Source organism: Hemicordylus capensis, chromosome 5, assembly GCF_027244095.1.
Source record: "Hemicordylus capensis ecotype Gifberg chromosome 5, rHemCap1.1.pri, whole genome shotgun sequence".
Taxonomy (NCBI): domain Eukaryota; kingdom Metazoa; phylum Chordata; class Lepidosauria; order Squamata; family Cordylidae; genus Hemicordylus; species Hemicordylus capensis.
Genome location: NC_069661.1, coordinates 13,265,305 through 13,289,920, shown reverse-complemented (window position 1 = coordinate 13,289,920; position 24,616 = coordinate 13,265,305). Strand labels below are relative to the sequence as shown.

General features: G+C 42.2%; 1 protein-coding gene across 12 annotated transcripts in view; it reads left to right on the top strand.

Moving 5' to 3' along the window:
• Positions 1–24,616, top strand: part of RUFY3 (RUN and FYVE domain containing 3) — a 93,456-nt gene that overhangs the window by 59,765 nt on the left and 9,075 nt on the right. For 7 of the 12 annotated variants that reach the window (XM_053252162.1, XM_053252163.1, XM_053252164.1 and 4 more), the window contains 6 exons: positions 420–512; positions 6,125–6,208; positions 10,765–10,932; positions 16,361–16,458; positions 21,730–21,849; positions 24,422–24,545. In XM_053252162.1, coding sequence (XP_053108137.1) covers positions 420–512; positions 6,125–6,208; positions 10,765–10,932; positions 16,361–16,458; positions 21,730–21,849; positions 24,422–24,545 — 687 coding nt within the window. Of the gene's footprint in view, positions 1–419; positions 513–6,124; positions 6,209–10,764; positions 10,933–16,360; positions 16,459–18,019; positions 21,521–21,709; positions 21,850–24,421; positions 24,546–24,616 lie in introns of those variants that run through there. The other 5 variants (XM_053252170.1, XM_053252171.1, XM_053252172.1 and 2 more) reach the window with 3 other exon arrangements.

The following is a 24,616-nucleotide window of genomic DNA, read 5'->3' as shown; positions in this document are numbered from 1 at the left end:
ATATAAGGCTGGGGCAGCTGACAAAAAGGGTCTTGGAGTTTCAGGTTGCAAAACTGAGGAGCCTATTGTAGATGTTCTCTGTTGGTGAAATTTCTGTAGTTGTAAATTCATGAAAGATTAACATATAGTTAGAATGTAGTGTGAGCTGTTGAGTCTCTGGTCCAAGTCCAGCTTTCTATCAATAACATTATATTGGCTCTTAATGTTTTATCCCACTATCTAGATCAGGGATTCTCAACGTTGGGTCCCCAGATGTTGTTGGACTTCAACTCCCATAATCCCCAGCCCCAGTGGCCTTTGGTTGAGGATTATGGGAATTGAAGTCCAATAACATCTGAGGACCCAACGTTGAGAATCCCTGATCTAGATGGTGGGTTGTTTTTTTTAACCTCTTCCATTGTGTTTGTTGGTGCATGCAGCTTGCTGTTGCAAACAACAGAATTATAACACTTCAAGAAGAGATGGAACGAGTCAAAGAAGAAAGTTCATACATTTTGGAATCCAACAGAAAGGTCAGAGTGGCTGTCTTATACCTGTAGAATTGCCTTCTTTCATAGAAACCTTCCCAATCTTTATTTTGAGACCCTCCTGCAGGTGCCCACCCCCCCCCCCCCACCATCAAGGTTAGGTGGGTGACAACTGGGAAGGAGGGCCTTTTCAGTAGCGAAGACCTGTTTTTGTCACACTTTCTTCCCAGGCAGGTTCATAAAACACCAACGTTGATTATTTATAACTTTCAAACTTAAATGTTATCTAAGCAGTTTGCATGTTTATCTATTGTTAATTGCATTATGATTGTTTATTTATTTATTGTTTACACAGTCAGACAGGTGTTATTGACTCATTTGTTTTATTCAGACATCGAGTCCTTCCCAAGGACCTGGGATGGCTGAATTTTATTATCACTATTGTTGTTGTTGTTATAGATATCGTCGCAAAATATAGGCTGTTCCCAGTAAAGTTGCTTTTTGTAATTGGCTGATGGTGATTTCTGTGGCCCCTGTGGTTTTGAGGTGCTCTTCAAAGTGTTTTGGAATTGCGCCTAGGGCGCCAATTACTACTGGGATTATTTTGGTCTTCTTCTGCCACAGCCTTTCAATTTCAATTTGTAGCTCTTTGTATTTTGTTTTTTCTATTTCTTTTTCTTCTATTCTGTTATCACCTGGCATTGCTATGTCAATTATTTTGACTTGTTTTTCTTTCTTCTCGACTACAGTTATATCTGGTGTGACAGATGTTTGTCTGTTTGTAGTCGGAAGTCCCATAATATATTTTTGCATCTTCATTTTCTACCACTTTTTCAATTTTATGGTCCCACCAATTTTTGGCTACAGGTAGCTTGTATTTTTTGCACATGTTCCAGTGTATCATCCCTGCTACCTTGTCATGCCTTTGTTTGTAGTCAGTATTACTATTATTATTATTATTATTATTATTATTATTATTATTATTATTATTTCATTTGCATTGTTGTAAGCTGCTTTGGACATTTTTAAAACACAGAAAAGCAGGAAATAAATATTACCTCTTGCCAATGGCCATTTGTTCTCTCCCAACCTACTGACTGATTCTATGGTTGTCAAAACCAACCTCAAAGGCAGCAGCTCTGTGGAATGAATTCCTAATGATGCTATCCCTGATGTCATTGGTCCTCTATCTTGATTCTAGAGTTAGTGTTGTGCTCCAGGCACTCCTAGAGCAGTCTGCACATTCTCTGCATAAGCACTAGGAGTCTGGCGCTGTCTCTCTTGGGATTCCATATTTGTGTTGGCTATTGTGGAGAGAAATGCACACCAAATTCCTTTATGCATTTATTTAGGAGAAATAGAGAAAAGTGTATAATAAAAAGCAATTATGATGATGATTATAATTAGCCAGCTCACAGTCCAACTACCCAGAACCAGGATGGGAAGAATTAAAAAGTGGTGGTGAGAGAAGGGTGAGGATAGATTAAAACAGAGTCCATTTCACATATCCTGCCAGGGCAACTGCATGGTTGTTGGTGCTTTGGGTACGCAGCTTTCAAAAATGAGTGGTGGGAAGGGGGAGGGTCCTCTGGAGCCTGCAGCTTGGAAAAGTGAGGAGGCTCAGCTTACCCTTTGCTTCATTCCTGGGGGTTTAGTCTCTCTGGTCCTCTACTTTCCAGCCCTCTCCTGTTTTTTGTACCCCTCTTCTATGTTGTATATCAAAGTCCATCATCCCACAGAGGCCTTCCCTCTGTTAGCTCCAGCATACCGCCCCCCCTCAAAAACCACTGTCCTTGAGCAGCAAAAGCTATCTCCTCAGTGTGGTCTTTTGTAGTTAATCAGAACGAGGGCAGGGGGAGGCAGGCAAGAAGAAAAAGGGAGGGTGTGAATTCTAAGTGAAGGATGGAGCTTGGCCCAGGCTATTCTGATACACATTTTAAGAGCAATAAACAATAAACCCCTGCTAACTGGGCAAAAGAGGCACCTTTTACCGTGGTGATTCTCTTTATTTAGCAGGGGGAGAGTAACTGGCCCTATCCACCCCCAGCACAGTACCTCCAGTGACTGTTGCTGGTGTCTATCTTATGTTTCTTTTAGATTGTGAGCCTTTTGGGGACAGGGATCCATCTTATTTATTTATTATTTCTTTGTAAACCGCCCTGAGCCATTTTTGGAAGGGTGGTATAGAAATTGTATTATTATTATTATTATTATTATCATTATTATTATTATTATCATTATTATTATTATTATTATATTGGAGAAGCTGGCCTGATAGCTCAGAGGCAATTAGGCAATTACAGAGACATTTTTACAGCCATGTCTCTAAGCAAGCAGTTTTCTTGACACACACACCTATTTCCCACCCCCTCCCCCCCAAAAAAATCCTCTAGTCTCAGAGTTCTGAGCTGTTCTGTTCACTTTGAACCAGTCAATGATATTAGCTTAACATTTGGCTGAGATACTGGTACAGACGTTGATGCAGTTAAGACATAATGTTTAAGCCTGTTTTGGCTCACTTTGAATGAGCATGAGGGATCTATGGGCTCCCCTACTGTGTATAAGAGTGGGGAGAATTCTATCTATAGTTACCTCACGAAATACACTTTCCTGAGTTCAAGCATAACATGGTAGTTTGGATGGATGCAGGATTGAGCAAGTCAGTTACTTCAAGTATTTAGGTATAGTCTCTCAATCTTCTGGCAGCCTTAAAGCCCACTTTGAGTATGTGTTACAAAATGCACAGAAGTCCACACCAGCCATTTTGGCTTTTTTCTACTCTAGAGGGGCCTGTTTCATTCCTGTTGCAATATGGCTATTTGAATCCAAAGCCCTGACTCAACTGCTATATGGTGCCCAACTTGGTCCATATTCCAGTTTCTTTCAGTATTAAAAGTGGTACAATCTAAATTCCTTAGGAAGCTATTTGCAACAGCTCATGGTGTCCCCAGTGCAGTCTTTTGGCTAGAGGCTGGACTCCTAAGGGAAGATTTGGCTTCCTATATATTCTATTCTATTCTATTCTATTCTATTCTATTCTATTCTATTCTATTCTATTCTATTCTATATTAAGATTCCCAAGATTTGGCTTCCTATATTTACATTCTGGCTTAATTTAAATCTTTATCCCCTGGGGCTGACATCGTTGATGCTGATGGACAAATTCACTTCTGTAAGGAATTATGTCTTTGACTCAGAGCCAGTTCACATGAGGAGAAAAAGTGTTGTCACCCCTGCTGAGCTGCTTGAGTGGGCTTCCCTTTTAAAAATTTTACTTTAGACCTTGGGTAGATTGAAATGCTGCTATCAGAGACTGGACAGCCTGGGCTGGAGTACCACAGCCTAGACTTTTCTCTTTATCTTGCTATTGGGCAAATATAAAAACCTTCCACATGTATGCCTACACGTGGTGGAAAACAAGGGAGCTGAGCTGAGCGCTGAGACTCTGTGCACTAGTAGGCTCCCCTCAGCCTTCTTCTGAGTTAGTAACCAACTCTGAGAGGCTTGTAAAAAGAAAAGAACAAAAACAATTTATCCAGGACTACAGACTGGTTCGTCTGAGTCTCTAGCTTTTTAGATGCACTTAAAAATCACTTAGGCTGCTTACAAGAATGCTTCAAAGCCCCCAGATCTTTCTTAGGCATTACGTAATGAATAAAAGTTGCTCAGTTATAAAGAACAGATATTTAGGACTATGCAAAGCACACACAGAAAGCAAAATAAATGCCTAACGCAAAGTCTGACTAAACAAACTTTTCCTTATGCTAGATTCCCAAAGCCAAAAAGCCCCGGCTTCCTTTTCCTTGAAAAATCACCAAAACTCCTGATGGAGAACCAAGCCTCGTGCAATCCTGTCTTTCAAGGATCTGCAAAGTTATGCTACGAGAGCAAACTCCATGCTGGATTCCCTGCCTCTCTGCATACTCCTCAACTTCCTCCTTCTTCATCCCAGAAGCCCCAGCAGCAGCCCTCATGTCCCACCCACCTGGTGGACTGATTGGTCAAGACCTGGGGATCCCCAGCCTGTCAGTCAAGACAGGGGTTTACTTCCTGTTAACTCTCTTGGGTCTGGTGGGGCTCGGTCACCACAACTTCTAAATGGGAATGTTTACGTAAGCAGAAGTTACATACTTATGGCCTATCACCACAAGCTCTAATTATTACCTTTGATCAGGCCAAGTTGGTGCTCTGCCAAAGCGTCTCAGATGTAAAATGGCAGACTGATCAAAGCCTTATCCCAAGGGGAGCAGTGTTGGGAAAACAAATCTTGAACACAAAACACAAATCTTGAAATCAAATCTTGAACACTAGTTGCCTTGTCAGATACCTTAACCAGATCATGATAGTCAAGTATTGCAGGCTGTTTACCCAGGAATGGTTCAGTGTTGAACCATGCCTGGGTAAACGTGGTGATTCTCTTTTATTTAGCAGGGAGAGAGTAACTGGCCCTATTCACCCACAGCACAGTACTTCCAGTGACTGTTGCTGGTGTCTATCTTATGTTTCTTTTTAGTTTATGAGCCCTTTGGGGACAGGGATCCATCTTTTTTATTTATTATTTCTCTGTGTAAACTGCACTGAGCCATTTTTGGAAGGGCGGTATAGAAATCGAATAAATAAGTAATAAATAAACGTTCTGTATACTGCAGTGCTCGAAGGTAGATTTAACGAAGTCCAATTCGCTGAGCAATTCTCCCCCTGAAAATTGGGAACCATTGAAACAACAGCGTATGTGTTGTTATATTGAAGCTTTTACAGGGACATTTGCACTGTGTATATTACCCTATATTATATCTTTCAAGCTTTTCTGATGATTTTTATATATATTATCTTTTATCAGATCATGATAACATTTCTTATGTAGTTGTCAAGTTCTGCCCAATTGCTAATAGATTTCGTAAGACCATGTTATGTAGTTGAATAGTCAAGTATTACTATCTACTGAAGACAATTATTATAAACTTGGTTGATTTAAAAAAAAATGTTTTTATGAATCTTATGTATCTGTTTCTCTGTGTTTTGCTGGTCAGTGACCAAAAAGAAACTACTACTTGTAGTTTGTTCTAAAGTGAAAGTGAGTTCTTTCATTCTCTTCCTCACATTAATGGGGTGGGGAGCCTGTGAGCCTGCTGTTCCCTTAGTTCATATATTATTGCCTCTAAATCATGGACCTGTCAGTTTATTCTTTATCTAAAAATCTTTCTCTAATGACATGTCAAGTATTTGCAGCAATGTGTCTAATTAAAACAATGAGAATCCCTTTGTCTTTGAAATGAGACCTGTCTAGAAAGTGGCTTTTTAGTGTGTGCACATGAGAAAACAAAAATCTATTAATGGTTTGTTCATCTGAACTCTTGAACTCTACTTAGAAACTTTCACTTATAGCCTATCTTCTTTCTTTAATGTAAATACTTTCAAACCTGGCTTATTATTCATTATGAAGAGACATGCATTATTCATTATGAAGACACATACACTGATGGTTAATAACTTGTGTGGTCTCAAGTTTCCTAGTAAGCACACACAGATACAATTATACTCTGCATTGGTGTAGCATTGAGCACAGACACTAATAGAATTACTTAATCATTGCAATATGTGTTGAGTACCAAAGAACTCTACTTGACTCGCTTCTCTGGTCTATTACTTAACCGCAGGCAACTAAGCAAGACAGAACAGCAGACGGACACGCCCTCACTGAAGCACGGAAACAGTTGAAGGAGGAGACACAGCTACGACTGGTAAGCCGGACAGCCTAACTCTCAGGTTTTAAATATCTTTTGTGTAGAAGGCCTCTAACGCACAGGCCCCTTCTTAGATGAGCATTTGATGTTCTTCAGCAGGCATTTAATAAAATGGAGAAACCTGAATCCAGATTGATCTGGATCGTGATCCGTTGTAATAATAATAAATGGGTTCTGTGCCTGCGCAGGGACCTTGCGGGCTGACTTAGTAGTTCCTCATGACACCCCACCCCGCCTGCACATGCTGTGGTGAGTTAGTTAATCATGGCGGTTGGGGCGTCTCCTCCTCAGTTTCTGTTTGACCACCTAAGCGTTCATACCTCATAGTAATAGCTCCTCGGATAAACAGAAATTTTTGTTAGACACTTTAGTAGGAAAAATGGACTTTGAGCTTGGATTACTATTTGGACTGGTTTACTGGCTTAATGGACTAATACAAATCATATTGGACCTTCAGAACGGAAAAAACCAGACTTGATTTTGCTGGACGATTTGGCTAAAGAACAAAACCGGACCTGTTTACTGCCAAAAATGGAGGTGAAAAAGACCTTTCAGCACTGTGTAAAATGTCGGGCTGAGCTCCCGTTGACAGATTACCATGACACTTGTTTGATGTGTCTTGGGGAAGAGCACAATACAGCAGCGTGTAAGGTTTGCTGCTCCTTTTCAAAACAAACTAGAATTAATAGGGCGCTACGTCTGAGGGCGGCATTATACAATGAGGCGCTCCACCCGCCTATGCCTATGCCGGGTTCGCCATTGACATCGAGTGCCCAGTTGACATCTACCATGAAGCCGAGCAATCATGGAACTGCACACCAGCATCTAAAACCGGATCGGGCGATCACGGGTCTGCGCAACAGCAGTCTAAACCTAGATCGGGAGACATTATCTTCAAGAAACCTAAGGAGGTGTCTAAGAAGGCGCATAAGCAGGAACAGAAAAGAGCGTATTTACCTCTAGACCGCATCCAGCAGATCCACCAACTTATTCGAGAGTTTATGTGCAATTCAATTCAGCCAGCGGAATGAATACAAAGACTGCTAGGTCTGATAGACTCCTGTACTACGACAGTCAGGTACACGCGGCTTCGCATGCGAACTTAGCAACATTGGTCCCTGCGCAACTTCCAGCCCAATGTGGATAGCCAGAGGTTGCACATGAGAATCCCACAACCTGTTTTGAAGAGCTTCCATTGGTGGTTGGCAGAGCACAATCTATCCCAAGGAGTGCCATTTGCAGCATTAACCCCGACACAGTGGGTGACAACGGATGCTTCTCTGATGGGCTGGGGGGCTCATTGTGGAGCCCACTGCATCCTGGGGAATTGGACGAAACCCCAGGCCCAACAACATACTTGGAGTTGATGTCTGTGTTTCTGGCACTCAGAGCATTCAAGCCAATGCTCAGGGGGATGGTGGTGCAAGTAAAGCTGGACAATACATCAGCAACTGCCTACCTCAACAGATAGAGGCACGGTCTCTTTGTCGCTGTGTACTCTGTCCCAAAGGATTTGGGGATGGTGTATTGTGCATGCCATTTTCCCAATGGTAATACACATCCGGGGTGTGGACAATCACCTGGCCGACAGTCTCAGACGAGTCTCCTATTACGATCAAAGGCACAAGTGGGGGATCAAGGACTCTTGCCTCAGGAGCCTCTTCAATAACTGGGGTGTCCCATCAGTGGACTTGTTTGCCACAGATGTCAACAAGACGTGAGTCAAATACTGCTCTTGTGCAGGCATAGGAAGCGGATCAATAGACGACGCATTCCAGAACAACTGAAGTGCGGGCTTCCTCTATCTCTCCCCCCACCCCACCGTTGCTGATAATAGGACGAGTGCTAGTGCAAATTGAAATCACTTCAGCAAAGCGAGTAAGTGAGTCGATTTGCGTTACTCAAAGCGAGTAAGTGACAGGGCAACCTGTATTCTGACTCCATGGTGGCCACGCCAGCCATGGTTTGCTCCACTTCTACAGCTGTCGAAGGGCCGTTTCCACAGATTTCCTCTCGCACCGGATCTGCTCCAAAGGGAAGGGGGAAAGGTTCTGCATCCCGATGTATGGATGCTCCAAATGACGTTGTGGAGAATCGGGTTCTGAAGAGCGTTCTGCTGAACAATAGGCACCTTTCCACAAGGCAGAATTACAACAGCAAGTGGAAGCATTTTACTGCCTATGCTTGCGACAAGGGGTTCTGGCCCCTGTGTGCCACAGTAAAGCAAGTACTGCTATATTTGACTGCCTTGAAATTGGCGGGCTTGGCGAATGTTTCTATCAAGGTGCATTTAGCTGCCATTTCCTCGGGGCACAGAGGATGGGATGGGACTATGGTGTTTTCTCATCCTGAGTGTAAAAGATATATGAAGGGACTAAATAATTTGTATCTGCCCGTAAGAAAACCAATCAAGCAATGGAGCTTGTATTTGGTGCTATTGGCTCTGACTGAGCATCCCTTTGAGCTGTTGGCCACAGTGCCCATCCGTCTACTCACTCTCAAGGCTGCGTTCCTGGTTGAAATCACTTCAGCAAAGCGAGTGAGTTAACAGCTCTCCTCGTGGACAAGCCTTATACCCAGTTCTACCTACATAAGCTGGTCTTGCGACTGGACCTGCACTTCCGGCCTAAGATAATATCAGAATTTCATTTAAACCAAGAAATAATCTTGCCTACCTTTTTCCAAGAGCCGCAAACGGCCTTAGAAATGGCACTTCATTCTTCGGATGTGTGCGAAGTCCTCTTGTTTTACCTGCAGAAGACTCGGGGGGTTCAGAAAATCCAGGAAGCTTTTCGTAGGATACAGAGGAAAGAGCAAAGGTCACCCTATATCCCGTCAACGCCTGGTGCATTGGCTCGTGGAATTGGTTTTAATGGCATACAAACATCAAGGCGTCGCAACCCCCAAAACAGTGCGCACACATTCTACCAGGGCATACGCAACGTCGGCAGCCCATCTCTCAGGCATCATAATGGCAGATATCTGCATGGTGGCCACATGGTCTTCTCAACAGCCGTTAATTAAACATTATGCCATAGACTTGCGAATAGCACGGGAAGCAAATTTTGGAAGAAAAGTCCTGAAGAGGGTGTTGTGATAAGCTCAGGGTCTACTGCACCCACCTCCAAGAGGAAAAGCTGGCTAATCACCAATTTCTTATGACTGATTACAATGGATCACGATCCAGATAAACAGGTTGCTTACCTGTAACTCTTGATCTGGAAGTGATCCATTGTAGTCATAAGATCTGCCCGTACCATCCCCACTGCAGTAGAAAGCTGGAAGAACAGCATTAAAATGCGGCGGATCCTACACAGATCATCTACACTGGCGGTCTGCAAGAAACTGAGGAGAAGACGCCCCAACTGCCACAGTTAACGAACTCAGCACAGCACATGCAGGCGGGGTGGGGCGTCATGAGGAGCTACTTAGTCAGCCTGCAAGTTCCCTGCGCAGGGGCAGAACCCATTTCTTATGACTACAACGGAACACTTCCAGATCAAGAGTTGCAGGTAAGCAACTGTTTTTCTGTCACATTTTTCAGACTCTAATCTTCTATTCTAGGCCTTTTCTTAACATAAAGTGCTGCTGTATTAGATAGACCTTCAAGTAGCATGTCTAGGAAAGGGATATTTTAGGGACATCAAAGGAGTCAGTTAATACAAAGTATGTTTCATAATCTTTCTAGACCCCATTATTGGCTGATGGGATATTTATCTTATCTAAAACTACCAGTTCAGTTAAAATAAGGCATAATGGAGTTGGATGCCTATTCTGTGGAACTCTGTGTAGTGGTCTTAAATATGGAATACCCATTGTATTCTATGAGGCATAGAAAGAGTAGTAATTGTGCTAAACAAGCCTTAATCTTATCCCTAAGTAAACTGGGACTTCTTGGACTCCTCTTTTGATGTAATATCAGATTATCTTTTTATTGGAGGAAACAATGGAAGCCCTGTGATGCCTTAAGAGTACCAAATGTACTGTGGCATGTGCTTTTTCTAGACTAGATCCTGTGTTATCAGATGCAAGTAGCATCCATCTGATGAAGTAGGTTGTAGCCTGGGGTGGGCTACGGGCAATTTATATGCATAAGACTGTGGCCTCTTTGTTGCTATTACTAAACAGTTGGGAGTCAAATTCTAGCTGCTCTAGCACAAATTACCCAGAGATCTGCAAGTCAATCCTGAGATACCTTTTGCTCATCCCCAATATAACCTACATAAGTTCATGACACAATAGATTTTGCAGTGTTTAATGTGTCAAAGGACTCTGTTTCTTGGCACCTTTGGCCCTCATGCAGATGTTGGACTACAACTCACATCACCCCTGATCATTGGCCACTGTGTTTGGGGATGATGGGAGTTGTAGTCCAGCATCTGCAGGAAGGCCGGAGTTGTGCAGCCCTGTGATAAGCAAATGCTGCTGCTTTTTTGAATTTGTATAGAAGGTCCAGCACTGTGTGCTGGAGTAATGAATGGCAGAATACTTCCCCCTGTTCAGTGGTTCAGTTGAGTTTTTCATAACTTTCTGATTTCATGTGTGTGGTTTAGGATGTGGAAAAAGAACTTGAGGTGCAGATTGGAATGAGACAAGAGATGGAACTGGCCATGAAAATGCTGGAAAAAGATGTTTGTGAGAAGCAAGATGCACTGGTGGCACTCAGGCAGCAACTTGATGATCTCAGGGCCCTAAAACATGAGCTTTCCTTCAAGCTGCAGGTAAGCATGCAGGGCCGGGATAACTGAGGCTACGAGGGGAAGTCAGTTTCTTCTTGTGGGGAGTACTGGGTATGAGAGACCAATATACAAATGCTAGTTCAGCCATGAAGAGTCTAGGAGTGCCACTTTATCTCACCCTCATCTGCCTGACATGACTAAAGATTTAATACCTGCTTTGAATTCTTGGAACATAACAAGAAAGAAAGATACATAGATAAGAGTGCTATAAAGCAGGATCCCAGCCAGCTTGGGCCCTGCTTTCTAAAGAGAGGAGCAAAACACTTCTTCTGTATGCACCTGTCTTGCCCTTCCACAGTTTCCCCACTTTAACCTTCCTGCTGCTATACAGGCAATAGTAGCTGAGCCTTAGGCATAGATAAGAGATTGGGAATGGATTGTGGAATTGTGTACTCCCTGCGTGTGAATTACTGCTCCCCCACCTTTAACCATGTTTCCATGTTATGCCTTTACTGAGGCGAATCTTCAGATGTTCCTGAATCCAGCATATGAAATAGGTCTTATAGCCTCTACTTAGTCTAGCTGTAGTTATGAGATGGCCACTGTTGGTTCTGCATGAATGCATGTGAGATCAAAGGTCCAAAACTAAGCTTTTTTATTTTCTAAAGTTTACCATTGTTACTTCTTTGTTAATCCTATATAGTACTTTTTGATGTTAGGAACATCTGGAACTGCCTTGTATGTGTCAAAACCATTGGTTTGTCTAGCACACTATTGCTAAATTTGAAGTGTACCATTGGGGGGAAAGTAGTTCCAGAGCATAGGACAAAAGTTAGAAAAAAGAATTTAAACATTTGTTACATGAGGGCTGATTGAAATACTTTGAATACAGTTGTCATAAGAACATAGGAAGCTGCCATATACTGAGTCAGACCATTGGTCCATCTAGCTCAGCATTGTTTACACAGACTGGCAGCGGCTTCTCCAAGGTTGCAGGCATGAATCTCTCTCAGCCCTATCTTGGAGAAGCCAGGGAGGGAACTTGGAACCTTCTGCTCTTCCCAGAGCGGCTCCATCCCCTGAGGGGAGTGTCTTACAGTGCTCACAGTTCTAATCTCCCATTCATATGCAACCAGGGGTGGACCCTGCTTAGCTAAGGGGACAAGTCATGCTTGCTACCACAAGACCAGCTCCTCTGTCTAGTCCTAGTGCATTCAAATGTGCAAAGCAGAAGGAAAATGTGTGTGTTCTTAATGTGGCCTTGTTAATATGGCAATGCCATATTTATTTTCAACTGCAATGTTGCATTTTGGGGTGCTAAACATTGCTTTCTAAAACCACACATATCTGACATGTCTTCCAGTGTTCTCTCTAATTTTTTTTCAACTGTGTGCAGAACAAGTTTAGTTCTGGGCGGCAGAATCAAGGCAGTGTATGCACACATACATTCACCTTCTTGATTAAACCTGAGCGGGATCTAAAATTAACTGAGTTGACATCAAAAAAATGTGTGAGCATGTACGCACTTTAGAGGGAACACTGATGACTACCAAGTCTCAGACCTTTATAATGGGATTGATTCTGGTGAGCTTAAACATTTAATCCTGTGACACAATATTGAATTTTAGCTGCCATATTGCATTTATGGGGTTGCCACCTTTATTTTCTAAAACCACACATCTGACAATTTGTCTGCCAACTCTTAGGCCTTTATCACTATTTAAATTATTACAGTGTGCTTAAACATATAATATTGTGACACCATATTGAATTTTTGATTTTTAGCTGCCATATTGGATTTGGGGGTGGAGGTGCCCACCTATACTTTCTAAAATCGCACACACCTGACATTTCTGCCAAATCAATATGCTTTGTAGACCAAAGTAGGGATGTGCAAACAGGTTCAATATTGAACGACAGTTTGTGGTCAAACTAAACCACCCCGTTTGGACTGACCCCGGACTGAACCCTGCTTGCCTGTTCAGGGGCTTCACGAGGTGTTTTGTTTTGTTTTGTGTTTTGTTTTAAATTAAAATTTTAAAAAACTTAACGCCTCCAGGGGTATTCTCCAAGGTGGTGGTGGGGAGCCCACTCAGAGGCCCATTGCACAGGTACAGCAGCCTCTAAAATGGCCACTGCACTGTCGGGGGGAGGGCCAGTTTTGAACAGAAAGGAGGCTGGCAGGGGGAGGGGGAACCTCCATGGACACCCCTGCCCCCACTGCCTCAGAGAACACTCCCAGAGGGGGATAAGTTTAAAAAAAAATTACAATTTTTTTTTAAAGTTTGCAACCCCCACTGAACCAAACTGGCGGGGTCAAGGGGGTGCCGGACCGAACTGACCTGGTCTGGTACAGGTCCGGTTCAATCTCGAACCAGCCGGTCCCATGCACAGCCCTAGATCAGAGTGCATGATTCGGCTTATTTTTGCTATTTATCTGCTCCACTAGAAACAAGGACAGTTTTCTGGCTCCTTTTGGACATAGCATGAAACCATGGGTAGACGAAGTGGTTATTAATATGTGAATCTGAGAATCATACTGAATCAGCTGTGGTTTGGCAACCTCTGGCTGCTGGGCAGAGGAACCCCTCCCTCTTCCTGGTCTGCTCAGGCTGCATCTCAGCAAGCTCCATTCCACTTGTGTCACCAGACTGTGGGCAAGGCATCAGCACGTCAGTAAAGCAGCAGCTATTGGCTATGATGTTAGAGGAGGTGTGTTCACTGTGATTGCGCCTTTTTCGGAATTGATCACTTGGCTTTGGCAGGGCAAAGACATTTTAAACTTTCCCCCACACCACTTGCTTCACTGCCTTTGCAAGAACTCCCAAGCTACACGGTCATGCACAAGCAAAATGATTAATACCACAGGATGGCAAGGGACACTTCCAGATGGCAATGGGGACTTGTTAATGGAACAGCTCCTGGGGAATTGGCGGGGGGACCGAGCTATGTTTTAGGTTTGTGGTGGGGGATTAGCTAGCTTGAAATGGAGCAGTCCCACCTTCAGAATAAATTTGTTCAAAGCTTTGCTCAATGAAAGAACTGAACAAAAAGGTTACATTTCAAAAATAAAATGAGGTTTATTGAAGAGTGTTTTTGGGGTACAGGAAGAGAAAATAATGATTGATGAGCAACAATATTGAACTAACAAGGCTAAGAGAGTAAAAGACTATGTTACCAGCTCACAAGGAGGCAATTTTCCGAATTAAGTTCACTCAAGGCTGACAAAAGAGAAACGGACAGTTTTGGATTTTAGAAGGAGTAGGAGGAAAAGGAATAAGAGGTTTGAGAGCAGGGGTTATATACTACCTTGATCCTTCCGAGAGGAGTGCTGTGAACCCTTGCAGCTCAGTTGTTACCGAGAGGCTTCTTTCCTCAAGTCAGGCAGGAAGGCAGAAAGGCGGGAGCGGGAACCCAGGCACCCAGCAGTGGTCCAGGAGCCAGGCAAAATCCCAAAATGAACCAGAATCTCGCAGCCAGGAGTGCTATGCAGACTGGGTTAGGAGAGAGGCTGGTCTAGAGGTGAAAGGTGAAGCAGGAGGAAGAGTCAAGGTATGGCAAGCTGGGTGCCTGTGCCAAGTTGTGGGAAAAGGCTGGTGGATCCAAAGAAGAAACACCAGGTGAATCTGGGATAGAGCTGCAAATGACCCAAGAGACACTAGTTATCCAGGAGAAACACCGATTGATTGTATCTTGATCTCTTATAGGAAAATTCTTTCCTGAAGGCATTATGCTGATTGCACCTTGAAATGGTGGACAATAGGGACAAAAGACAGGACAAGGCATTTTCCAGTTGTGATGAATGGACCTCTTCTTGCACAAAGGCTGAGAAAGGTCTAAAAGACCCATGTAGAGAGAAACGAAATGGATATGTCAAAGTTTATCTCTCATATCTTCTAGAATATCTGGGAGTAACTAAAATGTAAACAAGCTGGCTTCCGGCGCCTTGAGCCAACTATTAGCATACTTGTTAGCAAAGGAGACAACCTATTGCTTTTTTATCGCTCCTTCCTGAGGAGGTGCTATCTTGACCTGATCTGCTGTGCCAGCATAGGGAGAATACTTGGCTGATTCTTGAAAAGAATCACGCTGATTCAATCATGTCTACTCTGGCATTCCTCTCCTGCAAGCAATCAAGGAGGTGAGCTCAGGGAGACACACCTGTAGTCCAGAAATTAAACTTGACCTGAGAGCTATCATCCCAGGCTGTGTGCCAAAGTGACATGCTCTATGAGTTAGCTTATGCTAACCAGCATGGAGATCTCATGGTTCCGTGAGATTCAGAGTGCAAACAGAGGTAACTACAGGCTTGTAGTTCCAAATTCAACATGAAGGGATGCTCCTAGGTGGAGCCCCCAAACAGGCTCTCTTTGTAACAATCTTGAGGGAGAGATGCAGAACAACAACTGAGAAATTGGGACGGTAGGCTGTTGAGTGGGAGAAGGGATGGTGCACCAGAAAAGATGACACTGTGTCGTATCCGCACGGCTGCTCTCAGAGCCTAAAGTGGATCTCATGCAAATGCATTGTGGCTGGTGTTCCTGGGAGCTATTACCTGCCTGGAAGGCAGTGCCTGGTGAAGCCATGTGACCACCACCTTTTGGTCAGGACGTATGACCTAAGCATCCAAACTTAAAGAGAAGGGGGATTTATGCATGTAGTTTACATGAGGACCAAAACTTGAGGAAAAGCAGGCTTGTTCCAATGTGGTTCTGTCCCTTTAAATGCATGAACTCTAGGGACACAGCATTCCCTGTTACCAAGCACTAGCAAGAGGGCCTCTGAGAGGTGGCTAGCGAGGAATGCGGCCACCCTAGCATTGACGCTTTTCTGGCCTGCTCTGAGCCAATATCTCTGGTTGTGGAAGGAGGTTGCGCACAAACTCCAGGTTACAACAGCAGCAGAATTCAGATGACACAATGGTGCCTTCTAACTTCAGCTCTCAGCAGTGAAACTCACTACAAACCGAGGGTTCAAATTCAGATTTGGAAGAGAAAACAGCCGTGGTTGGGTGACGGAACTTCAACTTCACCTATTCGGACAATCACTCCAGAAACTCCAGCCCTCTGGCACATTTACCTCTGGTTTGGCATTATCTCTGTCTCTAGGCCATTCCAGGTCTTCACTTTAAAATCATAGCCAGTGTCCTGTGCCAGTGCCCGTTCCTATCAGTCTGGCACCTTTTGAATTTATTATTGACTGGTAATGATACCAGCATAAACAAACACTATCAATGAAATTCTAACTTCCTGAAATACATGCATGTTGATCCCACATGGTAAAATGTACTCGCCCAAACATGGCAAAAGCCTGACTTTTCCTTGTTAAACTTAGCAACTGCACTTTAAAAATATTTTCCTACTACCAGTTCTACTAGTCTCACTATCTGATCTCCCCCGTCCCCCACCAACCATCCTCTCTAATTACCAGTGACCCCTCAAGATAGTGATGCAATTCTCTTCTTTTCTAGAGTTCAGACCTGGGAGTGAAACAGAAGAGTGAACTAAACAGCCGCTTGGAGGAGAAGACCAATCAGATGGCTGCTACCATTAAACAGCTTGAACAAAGGTAAAATTGAAAATTATTTGTTATGCTAAGTACACTTGTGACCATCTGTTGACTTGTTTGGGGTTTTTTTCCAGCTGCTCCTCATGAAAATATTTTTAGTATATTCAGCAACAGAGGTCAAGCATTTGAAATGGTACAAGGTCCACTTTCTTAGAATTAGCCCACCACATTGAGACCAGGGAGTGTTGAGCCCCTCACCATTCTATAACATGCAAACCACTCAGGAATTAATGGTAGTTACCCACATCTATCAGTTATCATATGCATGTCCAATATTATACCTATATGTGAAAAAAGAAATTCTGTCACAGACCCTCTTAGAGAGGAGTGAATCTATGTTGCAAGCTTATGTCATGTTAACAGTTCGGATTCTTTGTTGCATTCCTCCATCACATGGCTTCTTGTGGTTTAAGTCTGTCTAGAAACTTTACTGTACAGAGAAGCAGCAGTGATCAAAATGTAGAATGTAATACTCACAATTAAGGTTTAGTAGTTGCAAGTATTAAATACTACATTTTGGTCAATGCAGTTGTTCTGCTTAGAGGCACTTTACAATCTTCTTGTATGCTTGCTTACAAAACTCTTTCCCTCTTATTCCCCTTTTATAGATGAGGAACTAGGTCTGAAAGATAGCAGTTTGCCTAGAGCCACTCTACCAATGTTTCACGTGGAATTCCGAAACAGCAGTTTTATAGAGCAGGGGTTCCCAACCTGGGGTACTCCAGACATTACTGAACTGCAACTCCCATCATACCGAGCTACAGTTTTATTGTGGCTGGGGATAATGGGAGTTGTAGTTCAGCAACTCCCATTAGTTCAGCACAGATGGGGAACCCCTGGGCCTGATCCTAATCTGTTAATATCCATTGCCTTTTGTGTTCCCACCTAAAATTGAGCAGTTCTAACCTAAATCAGTCATACTCCAATTAGTACCCAGACACCAGTGATCACTTTCATACCTCACACAGTCAGCCCAACTAAACTACTCTAGACCTATTCTAATCTAATAGTGATAGCTAAAGGCAAATGTTCCTCATTTAAAGACAGGGCAGTGGTCATTCCTGAGGAAACATGGCAGAATTACCCAGAGATACGCGTATAGTTATCCTGAAGAAATGAGTACCAGTATTTTTCTATATCTCCTTTTGTGTTCAGTGAGAGTTTAGATGATAAGGAATCATTTTCTGGCATTTGATCAAAGTCAAATTTGTCTAAGTCAGAATTTGGCTAAGAGGAGATTTCAGCACTTGTGGGAAACCTCAAAAGATGTGGAGCATCCTATGAAAAGTACCAGTTCTTATAGATAATGAACCTTGTAAATAAAATAGATGCAGCTATTTAAAATATTTTCTACCAGTTTTCTTCTTAAATGAAGATCAAGTAGTGTGTGTGTATTATAGATATATAAATTAATATTTTATATATGATTGTTGCTGTAAAAAACATTGTAATCAACAGTTTGTTGAATTAACTGGTGTTCTCTTTTGCTGTTTATTTCTTCTTCTCTCCTCTCCCCACACCAACTCCCTCCATATCATCTTTATGACCTTTTTTCATATAGTGAAAAGGATTTGGTGAAACAGGCAAAAACCTTAAATAGTGTAGCAAACAAACTGATTCCGAAGCCCCACTAGGCATTATTTTCTTTTTGCAGCTGGTCACCTCACAACTCTGACATCTCAACTTGGTTATGGGGGGAAAGCAAAAGGAGATCAAGAATTTAGAAGTCAGACTTAAATGTTATTACCTAAAGTTGACTTGGAATTTGGTGGATTTTTTAAAAAAACTGGTTATCTTTTGGAAGTAGAAAAGTTAGCATATAATCTTTCTGCCCTCAATTATTTGTTGCTTAAAACTTTTTACTAAACTTTAAACAATTTGACTGGTACATACTCCAGAAAGTCGTCAGTGAAATGGGATCTGTGGCTCTATACATATTGTTGGTACAAAAAGTGTACAGCCCAAGCATTTTACTGTTAATGGAAGTTGTGAAGCTTTTCCCCAGCAACATCAGATTTAAGGGAAGCAGAGATGGTTTTCTCTCTGTTGTGAAGTAGATGAAGAAAATACATCAGTGGAAGTTGAGAAGTAGTTGAGTGTTCTGCTGCAAGTCATGGTCCCCTAGCTTTTGATGTTCCATTTGATCTCCGGACCAGGACACGTGTGCATTCCAAATTAATACTTTGTCATTATGAAGTTCTAGTCCTTGTTAACCAAAGGCTTGTCTGCACTGCACGTGTTTCCCCCTGTGCATTTATCACTAATTTTATGTGCATAGAAAGTGTTTCTGCACAGCATACCATTCAAAGAATGCACTGATTCTTGGATGCCACACTTAAAAACATCCCAACTAAAGAAGGATCAGACCCTTCACTTTATAGCAGAGCCACCTTTAGTTTTCTGCCCAGCCTTGCTCGGCTCCTGCCTTTTCCCCTGCTCTCTCTTGTATTGGGGTTAAATTGCATTATTCCACTATCTCCATGAGCATGGAGGAGTGTATCTTTCAGGAGTCTCCACCCCAGCCCCTGCCCCCGCCCCCACTTACCTATTCATCTGATGGACACCACATGATTTTGATATAACCCACTGAGCATGGACATAAGGAAATATGCAGAGGAAGGCAGAGATGATACAAAGTGAATATAAAGCAGATTATGCAAATCAAATTGCACCAAGCCGTAACTGAGATTTTGCAGTGCAGGGACAAGCCAAGGCAGTTTCTAGCCCTTTTGTGTAAGGCAGAAATCATTTATTCTCTGTTTTCATTTTTAAGCAACATGGATGCAAAACTAGTGACTAGCTGTGTTTCAAAATGCTACATCCTCCTTAACTCTGCATTGCCTTCTACCTCTGCCCTCATTTTCCTAAACAAACAAGCATTCCAACTCTCATGATAGGTGTGTGTGACTCTCTCTCCCTCTTTTAGGAAAGACATATTGTAATAATTCTAGTTTTTATCTTGTTTAAGAGGGATGAATGAAACTGGTAGTGAATTACTGCTGGTCAGTCATTAACTCAGAGTAGCTACAGCTTACAATAATTTTGTTTAAAGTTGCCTTTGACTCTTGTTAATGTTTCTAAGTATTTGATTCAAATAGGGGATTTACTGAGAGTTCTGGCAAACTAATGAAAGACCAGCTAAAAGTAGCATAAGATGACATCTTGCTGCAGCTCAAAATAAAATCTTAAGTTTTTGTATTTAGAATGAAATTAGGGGTCTCTTTCCTGTGGTTGCAAGAGTTCACCGTACTGATCTCTAAGCAGGTTGGTTTTAGTGTGTAGATAGTCTCTATCAATACTTCTTGAGATAGCCAAATTTGGCTTTTCTGAGTTTAAATGGTCTGTTTGGGTTTTGTTTTTAATTCCCTCTTATGTAAATCTTCTCATTTTCAAGCAGAATGGGGGATCTGTAATAAAGTTGAAAAGAAGATTGTTGACTGATTTTTAAAATCTATAAAGCTGCATCCTGCTCTCTCATGCAGAGAAAGAGAGAGCACCTTTGGCAGAGCAGCAGATTTGTTCTTTAAGAACTAAGAACTCTTGAAAAATTGCACTTTGGTGTAGTATGTTTAAAAAGGTACCCAGTGAATTTGGAGGGAAGTCCGTTGAGATGCCATTTTGAATTCTATCACAAAGTAAACATGTTTTCATCAAAACATCTAAATGGGTACCTAATTATAAATCCTCTGTGGAGTATGAGAACTCTTTCACTTAATTCCTTCTCAGATTAGAATTTGAGCTTTTACAAGACCCAAATCCACTTGGCTTGCTCAGTGAAGGACTGGCCCACCTGGCTGACATCATGCCTGATTGACCATCAGAGTGAAATAAAAGAGTGGTTGGGGGGGAACTTCACTGTTAGAATTATGAGGAGAATTGTCTTCTCAAAAAACAACGCAGTTGCTTAGTTTGGTAGTGTTCCCAAAGCATTTTGACAGCATTTTCTTGATCAAGGGTGAAAATGTATTTATACTCTGTAGTACTCTCCAACTACTTGGAAATTTCCCCCAAGAAACATGCACTTCTGAAATGTGTTTGGAACACTCTCATTCTGCAGCTGTCTTTCATTTGGGAGCTTTTCTGCAGCTGTTCTTGATCTCCTGTGGTCGTAGAATTGGTCCTTTCCAAATGGGCTGCTTCAAAAACCAAACACCTTCCTTTAAGTTTTGACCTAGGGAGTACATTGTTACCAGCTCTGAGAAGTAGGACCCCAGTTTGAGTGGAGAACAGAAAATCTCAGGATCACTATTGTCAAGTGGTCACTCTCTGAGAGTGGGCTTGGTTCTGGCTGGGGGAAAGGAAGCCACTTTAGAAATGTAATGGGCCTGGATTGGGGCTTTAGCAGCTGGTCAGCACCCTGTCCCTCTCCTTCCCAATCCTCGACTTAAACTATTAAACTCCTGCCAACCACACACGAAGGATGGGCTGGTTTGAATGTTCATATGGGCACATGGTGCTGTCCTCCATGCTTTTCACATGTTGAAAGACTTTGACATGGAGGTGCTTTCAAACAAGGGATTTTCACATGTGCATTTTGAAATTGTATGTGGAGAACTATGCCACTTGCATGCTTATGGAATCTCCTTCAAGATGGCATTTTCATCCACAGATGATAGCTACATCTTTTTGTTGAGCAATTGCTCATCTGCCCTCCAGTTAAGCCATTCTGCATTTGCTGCATGGCTGGTAGATATATGCAGCCTGAAGTCAACCCCCATATTGTGAAAGTCCACTCTTTCCCCCATCATAGCCATGCCTCAGTAGGCTGGAGGCCTAGCTACTTACCCATGACACTTCTGTTTGATTTGAAGCCCTGTGTGCTTAACCTGATGTAACAGTTGTGAAAGAGACCAGACAAATGCACTAATTTCTTAATATAGTAGGTATTCCATGATGCAAGTTCCAGTTACATGTATACAGCTGCAATGTAACGTAATTTTTTTTAAAAAGACAATACTGTGTACTTGAGGTTTGCTTTGACTATGGATAAAAGTGGTGATTTATGTTTATCATCTAATGACTGTAAACTGTAGTAATAGAATAAAAAAAAAATGAAAACCAACGTTTCTTCTGCCTGGTTCACCTACATTTGGGTTTTTTCTTTAGAATACCTTTTTGTCCCTTCTCACTTTCTGTTCCTATACAGCTCCCACCCACCCCCATCTTTCATTGGGCTTGGTTTTGTTTTGTTTTTAATTTATTGTTTAAACTCAGTCTTCCTCCCCACCATGACTTTTGTTTTTATCACAAGTTCATGTGGCTCAAATCCAGATTGCAACAGGCAGAGAGAGAGAGTCAGTCTCTGGAGGAGGACAATCGACTCTTCAAGCAGGAGTTTGGGGACAAGATTAACAGCCTTCAGGTGGAGGTGGAACAGCTCACCAAGCAGCGGTGAAAATACATTTTAATTTGTGGAGAGAGGTGTCTTTGGGTGGGGTTTTCTGTGATTGATGTAGCATTTTGCCTGTGGTGTGTACTAAGGCAGGGTTCCTCCAAAAGCTGTCATAGTGAGCCTTTCCAAGTAGAGGGGGAGCAGTTTTGAGCTTTCCGAAGTGTCAGTTCTTCTTCCATGTTCACTTGGACATATTGGAGGCAAGTGGGCAGATCAGTAAATGGAAAACGCTCTAGAAAGTAGTGTCTGCAAAAGTTGTCTTCTCCCACCTTTAGTAGGATGTGTGAGTCTGAGGATTCCTCTCCCACCTTGCCTGACTGATGTGAGTCTGAGGATTGCTTTAGTAGAACTGTAGATAGAAGTATTAATGTCCATTCAGCACATCTAATGGCCAACAGCCAGATTAATGCTGTACCAGGGATTTCTGTCACGTGAGGAGAGAGAAGCATTATGCCTTTTGGCATTCTCCCTTTGTGCCTCCTGAACCTGTGTTCTTGAGGATCCTCCAGCCCTGAGCGACAAACAACTGCAGAGAAGAGGAGTACATAATCAACAAAAATCATCCCTCTTCTCCCTCATGCAACTGAAAAACCTGGTGCATTGGTGCAGCATCAGTCTGAATGTTGGCCAGCGCCCTTGGTCCATGCATGGCTGATGTGAATGTTCTGTCTGTTTACCCTGTAAACAGGCAGAAGACATGGGAAATTGTAGGCTGGGCTCACAGCCTGTGAATCTACAGGGGGAGAGTGCTGTTGATTGTGCGGTAGAAAGCTCTGACCAGTCCTGGCTCACACACCTGTGTGGTACATGCAGTAGACTACCTGTATGCTTGCATGTATAGGATGAGGCTGTAATGTGTGAAGTAGCCAAAAACAGGATTGAGAGGGTCGGGAGGATTATCCCACTTGTATGCCTGTTTGTTGATTTAAAATATTTCTACTCCGCCCCCCAGTATACATACGTCTTGGGGCGGCTCACAACATTAATAAAATAGATACAATGTAAAATATTAATAAAGTTGATCAAGTTAAAAGATCAAAACCACATTTAAATTAGATTTTTTAAAAGTTTCAAATTGAAAGTTATTAATAAAAAGCTAAAATCTGAGAACTATGAGTCCACATTAAATTAAAATTATTCTTTAAAAGCTCTTCCAACATTTGCAGAGATATATTTCTAAATATTGGACTGGAGTTAATAAATTTCAACTTATATTTTTGTTTAATATCTTTTGTAACTTTTTCTGAAATGAGTAATCCAAGTAACTGTTTTATTTACTTCAGGCTAGGCTACATGACGCTTTTGTCTAATATCTTTAAGACATTTACAGATTAATTAATTGGGCCTTAAAGTGATAGACACCATCTGCATAAAGTCAAACTTTATATTCTTTTTGTCTGATTTTTATTCCTTTTAGTTCTTCTGCCACATGTGATGTTAAGTTAGGTTTGATCTGGAACTGAAGCCCTTTCCACACACTGAGCATCATTAGGGTTTCTCTGTGTGGATTCTTTGATGGGCAGTAAAGACTTCTCTTCAACAGAAGCTCTTTCCATTGCATCCTCAGAGCTGTTTGAAGATGTACATGGGGGAGGTCATAAGTGAGGTTTGGCAACTGGAGGCAAACATGCCCACACACATTCTGTCAGGGCTGACTTTCCCGATCCCAGAAGGGGATTCTGCATCCTTCAAAAGTAAATGTGAGAGAAAGAGAAGAGGAAGCAGTTGCCTACCCTTTCACACACTACTGCACCTAAGGGGCAACCTATGAAATGAACATACAGGCATAATATTAAATATTTTTCTTTGCATACAGAACTCCTGGGTTGTCTCACTAGGACTAGTGACTGTCATACAGAGCAAGGATGCTCGCGTGCAGTGAGAGAGCAGCCTAACAGAAATGTCCAACTAACTGCACCAGTGTAGCAGGGAAGATGCAATTTTTTTACATCTGTAAAATTTGCATATTTGTACCAGTGCATCCTTGCTCTGTATGTCAGCCACTATTTATCAACAACCTAACAGCCATTTTTTTAAAAAGTAGACCAACTCATTATGTCTACAGTTACAACTAGCTATAGGGTGGGATGCTAATGGTAAACCTTCTCAATGAACAGGGTGTCCTGTTTTCTGATTTATTTAATCCAGATACAGGAATGAATGGTAGAGAATGGAGTAGTCTAGCTTATTTCTGTATGTGCTTTTAAAGCATTGGAAAGCATTCAAATGTCCCAGTTGCAGAAAATGAGTGGTACTAGATGGCCCATTAGGTCTGATCTATTACTTCTAATCTGTGTGTTTGTATCCTATGGAACCGATCCCACTTGAGTAAAACTATATCCAGTAAAGGCTGTTTTAGAATATGGTCTTACTGCAGGGAAGAGAATTCAGTGAGTCTCTTGTTGTTCAGAGCTGTCATTTCTGAAATACTGTACTCGTTCTGGAGATTCTTTTAAAGTAGATACAATTGTTAATCCTCTTCTTGCTGGTTGGTTGGCTGTGTTAAAAACGGAGGTTAATCGGTCAAATGAGCTTCCATTCACACATTTTCTCTCCATACTGTTACTTCAGAGGCCAACTTGAACTGGAATTGAAACGGGAACGAGACCGATGGTTATATTTCCATCATGGAATCCAAGAAAATAAAAGCTTTCACAACCAGAGCAAGGGGTTTCTGAAGACTGGCTCCAAAATGGTAATTGTCTTTTACTTCTTCCTTGTGATGAAATGTGATTTACCTTTAGCTGTCTTTTTAACCCAGATTGT